This window comes from Tursiops truncatus, chromosome 1 (genome assembly GCF_011762595.2).
Source record: "Tursiops truncatus isolate mTurTru1 chromosome 1, mTurTru1.mat.Y, whole genome shotgun sequence".
Lineage (NCBI taxonomy): Eukaryota > Metazoa > Chordata > Mammalia > Artiodactyla > Delphinidae > Tursiops > Tursiops truncatus.
The window spans coordinates 15,770,760-15,788,921 of NC_047034.1; the positions used below are offsets into that span (position 1 = coordinate 15,770,760).

Consider the following 18,162-nt stretch of genomic DNA (forward strand, 5'->3'; position numbering starts at 1 on the left):
TGGACATATTATATATTTCAAATGGCAAATCCCCCTTTTTTCTTTTCTGTGTGGGTTATTCACATTAAACTGAAAAGCAATCTCTCAAAATTCTAACTGGCTGATAATTACTTTTATTTAGTTTAATCACAATTTAAAATAACTCTCTATAATCATTAGTTTAAAATTTTGGCAAGGAAGCTTAGAATTTCAGGATGCCAAAAGGACAGGAGGCAGAATTGACTTTCTGAGAACAGTGCCTTTTTAAAATACAATAATTTGGTTATATAGAGTACAACAGATTAATTAAATTCCTTGGAAAGCACTTATGTTGCATATGTGGTATGTTTCCAATTATTCTACTCTAAATGCATCTATACCTAGAAACTATTCAAATTTTAAAAAAATTATAACACATGTGCAATTAAATGTATTCCAGTTAAATAAATATGGAATGCATACATTCTAATTAAAGGGAATGTGTGAATACTTCCTAATTGTTCATTCAGACATACAGAAGAATGAATTAAAATAATCTAAAAGATACTTTTCTATCTGGAGGATTGAGTAAATGTTTTTAGAACAATAAAATTTAATGCTAATTTTAGATTTGGAAAAAGAAAAATAATAAAGGGCTAGAAATTTTATCTCGAAAATTAGTATTTTAAAAGCAGTTTCAAGCCATCATTTTGGAATATAAAGTATGCAGAATATAAAATGCTGAGTGATATAACTTGCTTTAAAATATGGTGTTGAATCATTATTTATTTATTTATTTATTTATTTTTTTGCGGTATGCAGGCCTCTCACTGTTGTGGCCTCTCGCGTTGTGGAGCACAGGCTCCGGACGCGCAGGCTCAGCGGCCATGGCTCACGGGCGCAGCCGCTCCGCGGCATGTGGGATCTTCCCGGACCGGGGCATGAACCCGTGTCCCCTGCATCGGCAGGCGGACTCTCAACCACTGCGCCACCAGGGAAACCCCGAATCATTAGTTTTAATATGACAAAAGAGAATTTGTTTTAAATTAAATCTTTACTAATGTAGGATAAGTAAGTCTCATTTTAAATAATTAAAATAAAGCATCACTTACTTTTGCTGATGCACTTAATTTTGTTGATACATTTCTGTGAAAAGCAACACTAGCCAAATACAGTCCATGTCATTAACCAGTACTCTAATGAACAGTTATCCCAATTTATTAACAGCTGCTCAAAAATGTAGTAATTAATAGTTTCATTTATTTTTGGCAAACTCGCAAAATGACAAATAGTTTTGTATCTGTTGCAAATTAGGTCTCCTTCCCAAATAACGGATGACACTATGGGGAAGACTGAGCAAACTGAATCCTTGAACATCTTTGGATCTTTAGAAGATCAAATAAAGAACAGCTGTAATTCTATTTGTTACATCTGCAACAAAATACAGTGACTTGTATTGTCACGTGAAAACAAATATGCTCTGTATTAATGTAAATAGGAATGTTCTTTCTAACCTGATGGAAGAAGGTTGACATGAATGTGTGTGTGTGTGTGTGTGTGTGTGTGTGAATGTGATGGGATTTGTTTTGTTTCTCTGATTAAATCTATTGCCATTTTTTTCATTTTAGAAGATTCTTTTTACTACTAATCAGGCAAGAAAGTGACAGCAAAGGAAAGAAAAAGTTTATTTTTCCCTCCTTATTATTTATTAATTGATCACACAAGAAATTACAGCACACAGTATCCAGGGATTTTCAAGTCATTTGACACTAAGTAGATGAAAAATGTAGTGCTTGTAAGAACTAAGTAAAAGTGAATTAACATATGTTTCTGAAAGATATTTTAAAATAGTAAGTCAAATTTCATAATATCGGCAATAAAATGTTTTTACTCGATTGCAAATTACATATCAGACTGCCAGATAATTTAGCCTTGGTGCTTCACAAGAGTAAATGTAAATGGCAAAAATCATGTAAGTAAGGAAGCACGGCAAATTAAAAAAAAAAAAAGAAGATGCCAGATCTGACATGATCTACTATCAGTCTTTTTGTATGGATTCTTAGAATGATAAAGACTAATCATTAACATAAAAATGTGTTTAAAAAAGCAGGATCTTTTCAAGAACAGTACATCACTCAGTGTCAGGCATTGCTTCATGCATGTTTTACTTACTTTCAATTGGGAAGGCTATATTGAACTTTCTGGTACTAATCAAAGGTTATGATATGAGAAACAATGTGAAATTATTTAATTGTAATTTTAAATGAGGTGAAGGGAGAGAAAAAGATTTTTCTAATTTTGAGAAGTATAAAATCTGAATATTGAAATAAAAACTAAAGGGTTTGAATAGCAAGTCTGGAATTTAAGAGAAAGATACAGGTTAAAGAATAACTCTAGATGTCACTAGTATTTCTATAAAACACTTAGGTGCATCATCTCAATGTTTAGCTGAGAGTGTGTGTGTGTGTGTGTGTGTGTGTGTGTATGTTCCACTTTGGCTAATAATCTATTGTATGCAACGATCACTCAAAAACCGTGCCTGTTAATTATTAAATATTGACAGTGACAGGTAATACGTAGTGGTTTTTAAAAATAAAAAAATGTACATGCTTTCATGCATTTATATATTGAAAGACCTTTGTGTTTTCCTGAGTTTATTTATGCTTTCAAAGGTTTAAAGGTATGTAAAAATGAGAGAATGGCATGAACAAACTCTAGACATGCATTACATATTAGGGGAGAGATAGTACACAGTAAAACTAAGATGAAACTTCATAATAGGAAAATGGATAGAGAACACTGAAGAAATGGAAGAATGATTGGCAAATAAAACCCTGCAGACTAATCAAAAAGAATTATCAGATGGGAATAACCAATAAGATATAAACAACACAGGAATGTAAGACAGGAAACATGTAACTTCAAGCACCACCGCAATGTAAAATCTTGGGAGAACACATCAAATGAATATGTGAGGATAGTGTCTTGATGAAAAATGTTCACACCACTCAATATCTGACACACCTAGTCTATGATATGGGCTCCCCACAGAGAATAAAAATGAAGCAACAAACCAAAAGAAAGATGTATAAGACCAGTATCACTAGAACCAATTAGATCAAATTATGCCTTTGTTAATAATCAGTATTTGTTTAAATTAGTTTACATTATACCTATCATGTTTTTACCTTTTTTTTAAGGCTTTCTTTTTTACCTTTTTTTACCTTTTTGAATCAGTCAAAAGTTTGATTATAGGACCCATGAAGTATATCATAAAAGTATGAGAATGTTAATTATGTTTAGAATAAACATATGAACAAATACAATGCATTAATATTTCAGGAATAACTATCTGCATATGATGGAATGGCATGTGACGACGAGCACTGTTGATGGTGAACGAAGCTTGGGAGGAGATGTTTGCAGAATGAGAAGCACGGTAGGAAATCCTAAGGAACGATGCCCTTTCAGGAGGCGGAAGTATAGGAAACCTTGAAAAACAAAGTCTGTTACTGATGAGAACTTCCTGAGGGAATTGACTGAAATTATTAAAGTGGGTTATGTGTTTAAAGGAGAACTTTAGGTTGTTACCTCCTTGGTACTGTTAGACACAATCAGTCTAAGAGTTGGAAAAGAGACAATTCTCCTGCACCCATCATTGATTTAAAGAGCCTAAATGAACATTAAAGTAGATGTGGCAAAAAAGGAGAAATGCCATAAATTGGACGCCCAGAAAACTGTCAAACTGCACTACAGTCAGTGGCATTGGCAAATACGTCCCTAAAACCCTTCTATGAAGATCTTGAAAATTCCCCCAGGGAGCCGAGGGTAAGAAGTACTACATTCCAGAGGTTAAAGCCATAACTGCAGTGCCCTTTATTCATCCAGAGCTTCAGTGAGGAAGGCCCACCTTAAGAGTGTGCTGTACTCACGCACTTCAAAATCTCAGCTCTGAGTCATTAACAGCAGACCGCTTGTACACTTACCTTTTCTTATCTGCCTGGTATATTTGGGGAGTAAATGGTCCTAAAATTGATTGATTCAATGAATTACAGTTCTCTTCTCTAACCTTTATATTTTTCTACAAGTTGAAAAAGGGAAGTGCAGTCACTCATCCAAAAGGGGTAAGGAAAGTCAAGCCAATATTAAAAATACTAAGGAAGAAAATGGCTTCGAGGGAGGAACACAGAAAAATGCACACAAATGAAGATGAAGAATTTTCATCCTGCACTCAATGTTGTAACGAAATTTAAGCTTGAGTCTTTCCTTGTGTTTATTTCACCTTTACAGGTTGCCTCATGCCTAACACAACTGATACCCTCAGAGAGACAAGAAAATACACCACATCCACCAAACAGGACAAAGAGGATGTAGAAAAGGAATGTTCAAAGAAACAAGGTGAGCTCTTGGAAATGCGATGTATTAGAGAATTTTTTAAATCCACAAAACATTTGGGACGGAACCATTAATAAAACTGCCCAGAGATCTTTGAGGACAACAATACAGAGAAGTTAAAAAAAAAAAACTGGAGGATCATTTGAGGGTGCTCCAACATCCAAATAATAGGAGAACAGAGGAAATGGCAACCACTGGAAATTACTGGAGAAATGTCTTCAAAATCCTGAGGCAAAAAGGTTTCCAAAGTAGAATTCAATTCCCAGCTAAATCAATCAATGTGAGACTAGAATAAAGACATTTTCAGAGATGCAGAGTCTCACAAATGTAACCACACCTGTTCTCTTTCTCAGAAAGCTCAGGAAAAATAATGGCATGGGATCCAGGGAAAAGGAAATTCCACATAGGAGAGAGATGAGGAAACCCCCAGGATGAGAAGTGAAGAGAGGTCCTAGGACAGCAGAGGTGCAGCTGGTCCAGACAGCAAACAGTCCAGAATAGACCTGAAAAATGGAGGGCTCCAAGAAGGAGGCCACCAGGACAGAGAATTGAGGGGAGTTACACTTCTGTGTAGAGGTGGCTGATGAACTGGGCTAGGCACATAGAAAACAAAGCAAATGAAAAACAAGACAATTATCTCTACAACAACACAAAAGTTATACATCTATACCTAATATCTACATATATGATCATACTAACGCACACAATAAATATTTACTTGGTCTGAATATTATGATATAACCATTAGGAAGAAAGAGGGGAAGAAGAGCAGATATGGGGTGTGTGCGTGTGTGTGTGTGTGTGTGTGTGTGTGTGTGTGTGTGTGTGTGTGTAGGGCACACAGCAGGAAGTCAATAGGTAATACTAAACTAAAAGCTTCAAGAAATAGTAATATAAGCATGTAATTTAGGTCAATACTGGAAGAAATACCTAAGAGTTGAAAGTGGATTTTTTTGGAGTGTGAAATTAGAGAATGAGGAAAAACAAGGCTGGGGTCTGCTGTACTTTGTTATGTCTTATAGAATGATGTGACATTCTAAATTATGTACAAGAAAAACAGGACAAAAAATAAAACTTAACAAGTGCTTAGGAAGCACACAGATGGAAATAACAATACCAGACTTTTCCTAACAGCTGTTGTAAGAACGCTTACATTTTAAGTGCTTTATAGGCATGAGCTCATACATTCCTTATAACAATGTTCTTAGATAAGTACAACTATTTTCTTTATTTCACAGATAAGTAAACTGAGGGATAGAGAGGTTACGTATTTCGCTCAGGGTCACCCAGCTAGTAAGTGGTGAAACTGGGATCAGAAGTCAGGCACTCTAACCGCAGAGGCTGGACACAGAGGCCAAGATAAGGACTCAGTCAGTGCACTCTACTGCCCCAGAATCTATGTCAAGTTCGTTTGACAGATATTTTATGCAGCAAATATTTCCTATGTATCAGGCATTGTTTTTGGTACTGGGGATACACCAGTGAGTAAAGCAAAGATTTTGCCCTCATGAAGCTTAAAGGTAATAGAGACAGTAAGGGGTAATAGAGACAAGAAGGAAGACACAAGAAGCAGAGCTGGTGGAGAGTGGGCCTTTCTTACATTGAGCACAGACTTCAGACACGAGTGGGGTTGGTATGTTGGAGAAATGGGAAAGAAACCACTGTACCTGGAGTAGGTGAATAACACAGTTCAAGTGGGAGAAGATGAGGTCAAGGAGGAAACAAAGAAGGGCAGGGTCAGAACACATATGGCCTTGCTGGCCAAGATAAAGACTTTGGCTTTTACTTGGAATGAAGTAGAAAGCCACTTAAGAGTTTACTTAAAAAAAAAAATCTATATCTATACCTATATCTTTATTGAGGTGTAGTAGGCATAAGCAAAATGCACCACTTTTTTTTTTGTTGTTGTTGTTGTTGCACCACGTGGCATGGGGATCTTAGTTCCCTGACCAGGGATTGAACCCATGCCCCCTGCCGTGGAAGCTCAGAGGAGTCCTAACCACTGGACGGCCAGGGAATTCCCTCACCACTTTTAAAGTGTACAATTTCATAAGTTTTCACATATGTATACACGTGTGAAACCATCACCATAATCAAGATAATGCAGATACCCATCACCCCAACAGTTTCTTAATGCCTCTTTGTAATCCTTCCCTCCAGTACCTCCCTGGCCCTCATCCCATGCCAACGCAACAGCTGATCTGCTTCTGGTCACTATAAATTACTTTGCTGTATGGTATGTAGTATAGATGAGTTAAATTTTTTTTTTTTTTTTTGCAAATGGATATTCAGTTGTTCCACTACCATTTGTTGAAAATACTATTTTTTTCCCACTGAGGTACCTTTGTACTTTGTCAAAAGTCAATTCTCTGTATATATGTGGGTATATTTCTTTCACCTATTTTTCTGTCTTTGCACCAATACCACACTTTCTTGATTACTACAGCTTTGAAATTAAGTCCTGAAATCAGGTAGTGTTAAAGTTTGGCTATTTAAGTCCTTTGCATTTTCATATGAATTTTAGCATTTGTTTGTCAATTTCTACAAAATAGTCTCAGAAATCTATAGTCTCAAAAAATAGATTTTTGTTTGGATTGTACTGAATCTGGAGCTAAATTTTGGGAGAACTGACATCTTAAGAATATTGAGTCTCCTGATCCATGAACAAGGTATATCTCTCCAGTTACACAGATCTTTAATTTCTCTCAGCAACATTTTCATACACCAAAAAATATGGTGAAATGCTTAGGGATAAATCTGATAAAATATGTGTAAGACCTATACAATGAAAAAAACACTGCTGAGAAAAATTGAAAAAGACTTAAATATTTGGTTCTTAATTGTGTGTTGTATTATTTCTTGCTTTATATTGTTATCTTCCTGTACTTCTTTTAGCCAATACTTATTATGCTAATCAAGTTCTTTTGACTTGTTTGTTCTAACATTTCTGCTTCTGTTGGAGTCTGTAATCCAATATATATATATTTTTAAAAGTAAATTATTTATTTATTTATTTATGGCCGTGTTGGGTCTTTGTTGCTGCACACAGGCTTTCTCTAGTTGCGGCGAGCAGGGGCTACTCTTCGTCGCGGTGCACGGGCTTCTCACTGCGGTGGCTTCTCTTGTTATGGAGCACGGGCTCTAGGCGTGTGGGCTTCAGTAGTTGTGGCACGTGGGTAGTTGCTCCGTGGCATGTGGGATGTTCCCGGACCAGGGATTGAACCCGTGTCCCCTGTGTTGGTAGGTGGATTCTTAACCACTACACCACCATGGAAGTCCTATATATATTGATATATATATATTTTTTGAAAAGGCTGTTCTCCTCAAATGCCTTATTATCTGATTCTACCAGGCAATGCTATGGGGAAAGGCCAGTCTTCCCTGTCTGCCCAAAGCAGTTCAGCAATTGGAGGTGAATGAACCTGACTTAAGAGTATAGAGGCCTGGGCACCAGAAAACCACAATCATCACACCCCTCTCTATAAAATAACTCCTCTGTCAGAAAAACGCTCCCTTTCCTCACTCTCAGGAAAAGGCGAACTGTAATCCTCCAGCTCTGTGGTTTGTAGGGGGCAGAGTGAAGACCAGATAATTTGTCATCCAGTCCCATCAAGCTTTCCCAGCTCCTCACAGATACAGCGCTGTGAGCTGCCCTGACTTTATCCTTAAAAAACACTTGGACCAGAGATCTGAGTCTTTCTGTAAGGGGCAGATGTCATTTGTCCCAAGGCCATGGCCAATGACAAGCTAGTATAGAAAAGAACTCCAAAGGTTCTCCTCACATCTCATTCTCCCTTACCCAGGCTGAACTGCCTCTTGCTTCAGGTCAAAGCACACAAGCACACCTGTGTGCCCCCATCTCACAAGCACAAGTTCAAAATAGCACACCCCTTCCCTTAATACCGGGGACTTCTTGTAGTTTTCTGCTTATTTTCTCTTTCTAAATTCCTCCTGGGTTGACCCTGGAGGAGAGAAGCCATCTTCTTATAGTTTAGAATCAGTAATCTTATAGTTCAGAATCTTGACTGCAACAGCAACTGAGACCAAATTTCTAATATACAACTTTCAAGTAGTACAGTTTTCTTAATTACCGTCTAACTGCAACTCACAAGTTTAGATATTATCACTATGACTTTTTGGACACGAGTTATTTTAAAATGTATTTTTAACTCCAAACTTTAAAAAAATTATTTTTGTCAATGATTTCTCTTAATCACATTCAAATTAAAGGATATGATCTTTATGATACATATTCATTAAAATTTGTTGATAGTAGCTTTGGCCTGGTAAGTGGTCAATTTTTGTAAATATTACGTGTCTTTGAGAAGAATGTGTTTTTGTTAATAGTTTGGGTGAAAAGGTTTATATAATATCATTAAGTTTGTTAATTTTCTGTTATGCAAATTTTATGATGGCTTAAACTATCAATAACATGAATGCTGTATTGAAGTGGGAGCACCATGATAGTGGGTTAGTGAGTTTCTCCATTCACTGCTATTAATATTTGCTTTATATATTTTTCTGAGTGTATTTTAATGAATGTACACAATAGTAAAATTATTAACTTTTTGGTAAGTTGAATCTTTTGTCATTAAATTATGTGTTTCTTAAGCTTGTTAAGGCTTTTGTTCTTAAGTCAGTTTGTCTGGTAGGAGAGTCTCTTTTATAGTATATCTGGTATATGCTGTCCCATCCTTTAGTTTTCCACCTTTCTTTGTCATTATTTCAGGTATGTCTCTTAGAAAGAACATATAGTTGGATTTTAAAAGAAAAACTAAATCTGCTTAGTTTTGCTTTGAACTGACAAATTTAATCCATAAATATTTATTGTAATTACTGACACATGGACTTGACTCAATTATCTAACTTTTTTTTTCTGTGTTCCATTTTGTCTATGCCTTTTTCCCCCCTTTATTGACTTTTTAAATGGATTTTTTGAGGTCATTTATTCCATTCAACCCCACGCCCGCCAACTGGCTTGGAATTTACATACTCTATTTCTTTTGACTTAGTAGTTATTTTTGACATTTTACCATGAATACTTAATACAGTCTTATCAAGTAGCAATCTCTTAACTGACCAATGAAGTAAACACCCCAAACAATTCAAGGACCTTAGATTGGACTTGAACTGTAATCATCAACACTGCCAATTTAACATGCTGTTATTTTCCACTATCTTAGATTGTCTTTTGAAAAGTCCTATGAATTACATATTATAACTGTCAACTTATATAAACAATGGTTGTTTAAACTTACTGAAATCTTTAACAGCTTATTGGCTTAGTATTCATTTTTTCATCTTAGACTTTCCTGGGGAGATCCTTTTCTTGAAATACATCCTTAGAAAGTCTTCTAGCAAAGGTCTGTTGGTAGTAAACTTCCTTAGTTTTTGAAAATCTTAAACTGTTTTTACTTCATCTTCATATATGAAAGATGTTTTTCTAGGCACATAGCTCTATGCTGACAATGTATTTTCACCCAGTACTCTGAAGACTTGTCCACTGTTTTCTGGTTTCACTGTCAGTACTCAGAAATCTGATGAGGTACAGCTGTCATTCCTTTGTAGTAATTCATCCTTTATCTCTGGATTCTTTTAAGATCTTCTCTTTGTTTTTGGTGTACTACAGTGTACTACTAGGTATGGATTTCTTTCTATTTATTCTAGTTGGTATTCACTGTGCTTTCTGTACTTGTATCTATAGATTTATAACTTTCACCCATTTAGGGAATCCTTAGCCAACATCTCTTCAGCATCATGTTTTTTTCAGCCTTTCTATACCCTCCATCAAAGCCTCTAAGCTTAAATGTATCTTAGATCTTTCCTGGGTCTCTTAACCACTCTTTCATTTTTCCATCTCCTTGTATTTTTATGCTGCATTCTGGCCTACTTCTTCAGCTGTACCTCCATTTCACAATCACACTTCTCATTTTTAACAATTATATGCTTTTGATTCAATTCTGCTTGAACAATTCTAATAGCGATCTGTTGCCTGCTTATTTTATTTCTATAAATGTGGCATTTCTAATTATTTATAACCTGTATAAAATTTATATAATCCATACTTTATAATTTCAGGATCTGACATCCTTAGGGGTAACTATATTAGTTTTATGTTGACTATCACTGACGGTCAACTTATTATGTTTGACAATTTTTGATTGTCTAAATTAGACATGCTAGATAGGATTTATGTTAGCTTCTGCAGATACCTAGTGTGTTCTCAGTTGGGGTTAGTCTGTACAACATGGTACTTGGAAGCTACATTGCTTGCTTGGGAGTGTTAAACACAGTGGCCAGCACACTAACTACGGGAGGCCAGGAGATGCAAAGGCAGCTGCCGAGGTCGGTTATCTTGTTAAAAATTGAGCAAGTGTAAATCACAGGGCAGTAGTTCTGATCAATATTCTGATAGCCATTTTCACCTAAGTAAAAATGAGGTCTTCAGAAACACCACATGCAAAATTTGGAAATACGCTGTCTAAAACAATAAACTGGGGCAAATTTTTTTTATTAAAGAAAAAATATAACATCGACTCAGCAATATAAAATGAGTAAGAACACAGAAGCACTTTAAAAAAAGAGTATATTTTCTATATACTTATTTATATATCATTAGAGATAAATATACATGTTGCTGTCTCATAAAGCCTAAGTACCATTTAAGTTTTGGGGAAAAGATTAATTCTCTTTTTTTAAAATTAAAAAAATAAACTAATTATTCTAAATCTTGATCTAAAATTCATTAGTTATGGGTGGCAGAGATTTTCCTTTCTTCTAAAAATGCACTCTTATATAGAGAATGGACTTGAGGACACAGGGAGGGGGAAGGGTAAGCTGGGACGAAGTGAGAGAGTGGCATGGACATATATCCACTACCAAATGTAAAACAGAGGGCTAGTGGGAAGCAGCCGCATAGTACAGGGAGATCAGCTCAGTGCTTTGTGTCCACCTAGAGGGGTGGGATAGGGAGGGTGGGAGGGAGGGAGACGCAAGAGGGAGGGGATATGGGGATGTATGTATATGTATAGCTGATTCACTGTGTTATACAGCAGAAACTAACATACCATTGTAAAGCAATGATACGCCAATAAAGATGTTAAAAAAAAATATACTCTTTATTTTTCATCAGCTTAAAAAAGTACAAATAGAACGGTATCTTTCTATTCATTACTAGTAATCCTGAAATAGATTCTAATAAACAATACATAAAATATTTTAAGCTGGCACTCCAGAGCCAAAGGCATCCCAGCTATAACTCACCATATTCGTATTGGTATGGAAAAAAAAATCACACGATTTAATGATCAGAGTAAAAAGCGATTTTAAGTTGCTTACCTGCTGGCTGTTTTCACAGAACAGTTTTTCTTGTGTCCTCTTTCAGCTCGGTTGTCTCTCAGAAGCTGATGCTGTCCAAAGTGTTAAAACAAAGTTGTAGAAACAAAAATATTTCCATTATATTATTTTGTAAGTAGAGAAGTATTCTTCTCGTTCAGAGGGACACTATTTGTTCACTTGCATTACTTTTTTTTCTTTTTGTTTTTTTACTGGTTTTTCTTAAAACGAAGACAACTACTTTTGCTAGAGATGCCACTGACACACTTATAAAAATGTTGCTAAGAGCTGCCAGTGCTTGCCTGACAGCTTACACTGCTCTTATAGTCACTTAATATACAGCCTAGAGCTGGAGGTCTAGGACTCACTTCTAATTCTGGTTCTCTGGAGTGGTCCTGGTAAAAGTAATGCAACCTCTCTTACCAATGCTTCTACCAGTGCATTCAGCTACGAATTTTTCGAGGCTTTGTCACCTACGATGACATAAAAGATCTAATCTTACTTTCTCTGTATTTACTGGCCTAACATGGTAAAGAAACATTTAAAACATTCTTTTTCAAAGAAATTATTGGCTTGGAAATATATAATTAGAAAAAAAATACAGATTTGACTGCCTCCTCAAAATGCCTCACCATACACTTCCCTTCACACTTGCTTTAGCCTAACTAATTGGAAAGAAAAAAACCCAAGTAGCCAATACTTTTTGCTGTGTGTACTCTCAAACTGTAGCTTATCTTATTTATGCAGAAATGTGATTATATGCAAGACTGGGCTAATAAGAAGTTGTACAGCATATTAGAAATTAACCTTAATAAAAATAGAAATCTTAGGAGTAATAGTGCAGGAAAGATCTGGGTTCGAATCCCAGCTATACCAGTAACTAACAAGTCACTAGGTTTTAAAAACAGGTCTACCATTTATAAGCTGTGTAACGTCTCTAAGTCTCAGTTTCCACCTGGAAAATTGAGCTAACAATAATATCTACCTGTAAGGGTGCTGTGAGTGTTAAATAAGATAAATCATGTCAAACGCTTAGCACTATGACCAGAGTATAAAAAGTGCCGAGTAAATGGTTCAAATGCTACAATTATAATTAATGAGCCTGGTTGTCAGTGGTTATTGTCTGACCAATATCAGTAACTTCTAATGAAATAACTGCTTTGAACTATTTAATGACATCATTTAGAATCAATTACTAGCCACATTTGGCCATCCTTGAGAAGGAAAATAACTTAATTAGATCACAAAGAACATTGTTAGATCATTATTTCAGGAATGTCTTAACTAAATAAGACTACTTTATATTTCTCTTAAATATCTGCTTCTTTCCATCCCCACTACCAACATCCCAGTCCAGGCCATCATTTTCCCTCACCTACAACAGCCTCTCCAAAGGCCTCCCTGCCTCCAGCCTCACTCCCATTTAATCCATTCTCCACACTGCAGGCAATAATTCTAAAACTAGATCTGATTACATTATTCTCTTCAGATAAACCCCCAAATCTTGTACAAGGCTCTCATGGCCCTTCATAATTTGATTATATTTCTAAACTCATAATTTATTATGCTTCCTCCTACCCCCCAACCTAAGCTCCTTCTTTCTTTCTTTTTTTTGCGGTACACGGGCCTCTCACTGTTGTGGCCTCTCCCGTTGTGGAGCACAGGCTCCGGACGCGCAGGCTCAGCAGCCATGGCTCATGGGCCTAGCCTCTCCACGGCATGTGGGATCTTCCTGGACCGGGGCATGAACCCGTGTCCCCTGCATCGTCAGGCGGACTCTCAACCACCGCGCCACCGGGGAAGCCCTACGCTCCTTATTTCTAAATGATAAATCCCAGCTATTCTGAACTTTTCAGTTTGGAGCATGTACCATATTCTTGCTCACCTTTGGCCCTTTGTTTTAGTTATTCAATCTGCCTGCATCTCCAAGGTCCAGCACAGTGCCTGGAACATTTTTAGTGTTCAATAAATATTTGTTGAATGAATGAGTGAATGAATGAATGAGATAAAGAAATAGGGAATGAGATATAGTATCTGATATGTAGATGAAGCCATACCTAATTATTACTACTTATAGAAAATAGCAACAATTTATCTTTAAGTCCATTAATCTGAAAGTGTTTCAATGTAGAAACACTTCGTACCATGAAAGCTAATTTGCTTCTGAAAAAAAAAATTAATTACTTTGGCATTTCTAATTCTAGTGCCTTTGTAAAAAAACATACACAAACCAACATTTGTGACACAGATAGCTAGAGGTGACATGATAAAATCTCTACCTCCACCTTCAATTAATAGTAGTAGTTAACTAACTTTTCTAATTGTTAGATAAGATGGATACGTGAACACTATTCCTATATTTGTGTTAAAACAGTTTAAACAAAGAACTCAAAAAATCCCAAACATATGTTCTTAAATAAGAAAAGAATTCTACAGTTTAGTTTTTTAAAAATGCAACTATAATAACCAAAATAAATATTAGGCTATGCCTACTAGGTCTGGTTAGTTCTTAGGGAGGCCACCATCTGGATGAACTAAAATGAGATAGCAACTTCTGTGAACTCTAAGGTTAGAGCTCCTTCTATTAGATTCACATGAGAATTTTCCTCAAATTTATAGTTCCTCAAATTTATAGTTTTGATGGGCTTTGTATATAAAAAATTTATAGTTTTCTTCCTCAAATTTATAGTTTTGATGGGCTTTGTATATAAAAAGAGACAAATATTGGAATTATTTAATATAATGCATCTATATTAAAAAGTCATCACAAAATTATCTCATTTTATCAATAAAATTATAAGTCTGGGTGTATCTTTGCAAATTTAAAATCAAGCTCAGAGAGAAAAATACAGATCTCTGGGTCATGAATTTAACAGGTTAATATGGGAACCTAGATCTTTTAAGGGGCGAAAATGAAAAAAATTAATCCAGAGTGTTATTTGAATAGAAAACATACATTTGTATTTGAAAGTTTCCCAACACGTGTCTGCTCTGCCCCAACGAACAAAAAAAGGGTGGCAGGGGGTAGGAGGAGCATCAGATCAGGAATTCATGATAAAAGACACAAGAGTCCTGGAGCTCTGCTCTGATAAGCAAGAGTAGCTCATCAGGTTTTGAAAGATTCTTCACTTCTCTTACTGCTAACTTTTCCTGTTTCCTTGGACTCCTATCAGTGTCACAAGTGAGGTCAGTTTTCAGGGCTCTGACTCAACACCATCAACTCCGATTAATAACAGAACTTCTGAATATGGTGCGAAGTGCTTCTTACCTTCTGACTCTCAGATTGCTGGACTTAGGCCAAACGGAGAGACAATTCCCTTATTAGTGAGTGACCTGCAGATGTATATTAAAAAATGACTCACATAAGAATGACATGAACATTCATAAACACAAAACCTAGTACAATGTGAGGTTTACAAAAGGTACGCAATTTTAAAATCTGCTGAATGAAACCAGGAAGAGAAATGTTCCAAGTGGATCATGGTTGCTCCTGTGACAGAAAGGGAGCTGAGAATTTCTGTGGCTATTCATGCTACTTTTAAAAGATTACTTTGTGCGTGTCACGTTCCTAGCACAAGAGGAAAAAGCAAAGAGCAGAATACTTATTCCACGGCAATCCTATCTTTACCACCTGATATTCAGAAGGCATTCAAGCTCAAGACTGTTTCTGATTAGCAGCCACTTTTCAGGTAACTCCTCAAATGTCTACAAAAGAATTTCAAGTCTCTCCACACTTGGCCTTTCACAGGGTCCTCAACTTAAAAGGAGTACTAAGTAATCTCTAAACGATGACCTGTGGCTCCTTAAGATACTAGTAAACTCAGTCAAAAATATCACACCATTAGATATTCAAGGAGGAAAATCCTCAGAATTAAAAAAGACACACACACAAAATGAGGCTTCCTGCAGCTGCTTCTGTCTCCTTACTTCTACTACTGAACCACCTTTCAATTTTCTCTTTTGTGGCCTCTGTGGTGCCCTCTCTGTGGTTTTCTCAAACATTTACCAACATCCTGTAGTTACTGCTTTCCTGCCCCAGATTTTACCCACCTCAGAGGAAAAGCTATGCTGTCTATATAAATACCTCTTTTTGTAGAAATAAAGAGTGCCTGAGAGATAACGGCTGATGGACAACAGTGATTTACTGAATGTGTGATAAAGAAACGCTGAGTATGCATGATGTAAATGGAAATGGGACTTTGCACTAAAGAACAGAAAGGGGAATCATAAGGTGGGGAAAGCAGTGAGGGGTAGGATTTCAAAAGTGGGGTTAATATTATCATTTCTTTAGGTTGGTAAGTTGGTATGGGAAAAATAAAAGGTGTTCATGCATGCTAATAGTCATTCATTCAACAATATATTGAAGGATTTTATACTTTTTCATGGTCTTGCATTTTATCTTGCATTTTATTTAGGTCCTACCTTGGACCTAGGTTTAGCCAATAGCTTACTGTGCTAAAGTTAGGTCTAAGTTGAATAAGAAAATTTTATCCCTCAAAACATGAGTAGTTTGCATGTGTATTTGTATACGCACATATATGTGCAACTGTTCCTCATTATTCATGGGTTCTGTACTTGCAAATTCACCTATTTGCTAAAATTTATTTGTGACACCAAAATCAATATGTCTGGTGCTTTAGCAGTCATTGGCAGACATGCACAGAGTGACAGAAATTTGAGTCCCCTGTAGCGCATGTTCTCAGCTGAGGTCTGACAAGGTGATGTCTGTCTTCTTGTTTCAGCTTTCATACTGTAAACAAGTGTCTTTTTCGAGGTCCGTTCAGTGCTATGTTTTTTTGCATTTTTTTCTTGTTCTCATCTTCATTGTTTAAAATAGCCTCCTAGTATTGTGCTGAACTGCTGTCTAGTGTTCCCCAGTGCACGAAGGTTGTGATGGGCTTTATAGAGAAAATATGTGCATTAGACAAGCTCCCTTCAGGAATAAGTTATAGTGCTGCTGGCCATGAGTTCAGTGTTAATGAATCAATAATATGTATTAAATGAGGTGTCTTTAAACAGAAACACACATCAAATAAGGATATGTATGGATTAGTTAATGAAAATGTTGTGACCAGAGATTCTCAGGAACCTAACCTTGTATTTTTCCTGGGAGCGATTTTTCAGTATTTGCTACGTTCATTAGTATTCTTATCAACCTCATAGAACATAGCTATTACAAACAACAAGAATCAACTGTGTTCATTAACTAATAACCTATCTAGTCAAGATAAAAATCTGAAGTGGTATATCAGAGTTTAAGCCAAAAGGCGAATCAAAAATTTGTCTAAAATATTTAAAAATTAAAAAAAAAAAGATTGGTCAACTTTCTTCTCTATATGTTCTTAGCTATTTGTTAATTTTTAATGACAGAAAAAAAGTTTGGCTGGAAGCAGCCAGTTACACTATAATCTAAAGCACAGATTTATAACATTACTTTAGTATTTCTCAAATTCTAGAAGGTGGAAAATGATCTTTACAAAATCGTATTTGGGGATAAACTATACCCTGATGCGACTTACTACTAGAAGCAGAATCTTACTGTGATCATTTTACACAGAGGGTATGAACCATTTGGGAAAGCAGAAAGTCTAAGTTTTACATTCTGAACAAACACACTACGGATGCAACGTAGCCTAGTTAATTTCCAAAACTTTAGAAATAACGGTATATATTCTATTATTGTGAGAAATATATTTAAAGGTGCAAATTGCTCTCATGGAAAAAGGCCAAGTTTACAAAAAATCATTAAACTGAATTCACATATTTTTCTTTAATTAGATTCATGTGTGTTAAGAAATATAGTATAGCTTATAATGAAGTATTTGGCACTTTGCTGTTATAAGAAAAGGGAACTATGGTATGTGCAACCAACTCTGGACCTGCCGCCCAGCTTAAGAAATAAGACATCACCAATACATAAAATAATGTTACCAATTACCATTACTAAGCACAATCTCCTCTTTACCGACCTACCTACCTACCCCTCAGAAGAAATGATCCGTGTGGATTTGAGGCTTTTCATTCGCATATATTTAAAGGTATTTCTTACATATCATACTATTGACCCACTTAAAAAATAACTCTTAGAATCCATAATGAAAAAAAAGGCTTAACAAGGATGCAAAGCCTAAAACATATATGCTTTACAACTTATCAAAATTTTAAGCCCTAAATTACCTTATCACGCTGCAGAGAGAGAACTAACACATTCAACAAAGAAGATAGACTACTTATTTTATATGTAAAGTTAACCAAAATGAATGTCAAGTTCTTGCTAAGTCAACTCATCATTGTGCTGCCATGAAACTAATAAAAAATTAAAAAAAAAACTCACTTAGAAATATAACGTACGCTTGTAAGAAACCATTATCACCTTCAAGACTTCAAAAATAAAAATATTCTCTTGCTGGCTGATCTTGTTTAATACAAAGCAATTTTTTCAAGCATATGTACTATTTTGGTACCTTAACTTTG

The 18,162-nt window shown here is 35.8% G+C and overlaps 1 protein-coding gene across 10 annotated transcripts in view; it reads right to left on the reverse strand.

The window, feature by feature from the left end:
* The window catches only part of GPATCH2 (G-patch domain containing 2), a 188,646-nt gene that overhangs the window by 59,508 nt on the left and 110,976 nt on the right, over positions 1 to 18,162 (reverse strand). For all 10 annotated transcript variants that reach the window (XR_002173280.3, XR_002173278.3, XM_073800361.1 and 7 more), the window contains exon 8: positions 11,692 to 11,762. Coding sequence is in view for 8 of the 10 variants with exons in the window: in XM_073800361.1 (XP_073656462.1) it covers positions 11,692 to 11,762 (71 nt within the window). In the remaining 2 variants the exon portion in view is untranslated. The remainder of the gene's footprint in view (positions 1 to 11,691; positions 11,763 to 18,162) is intronic.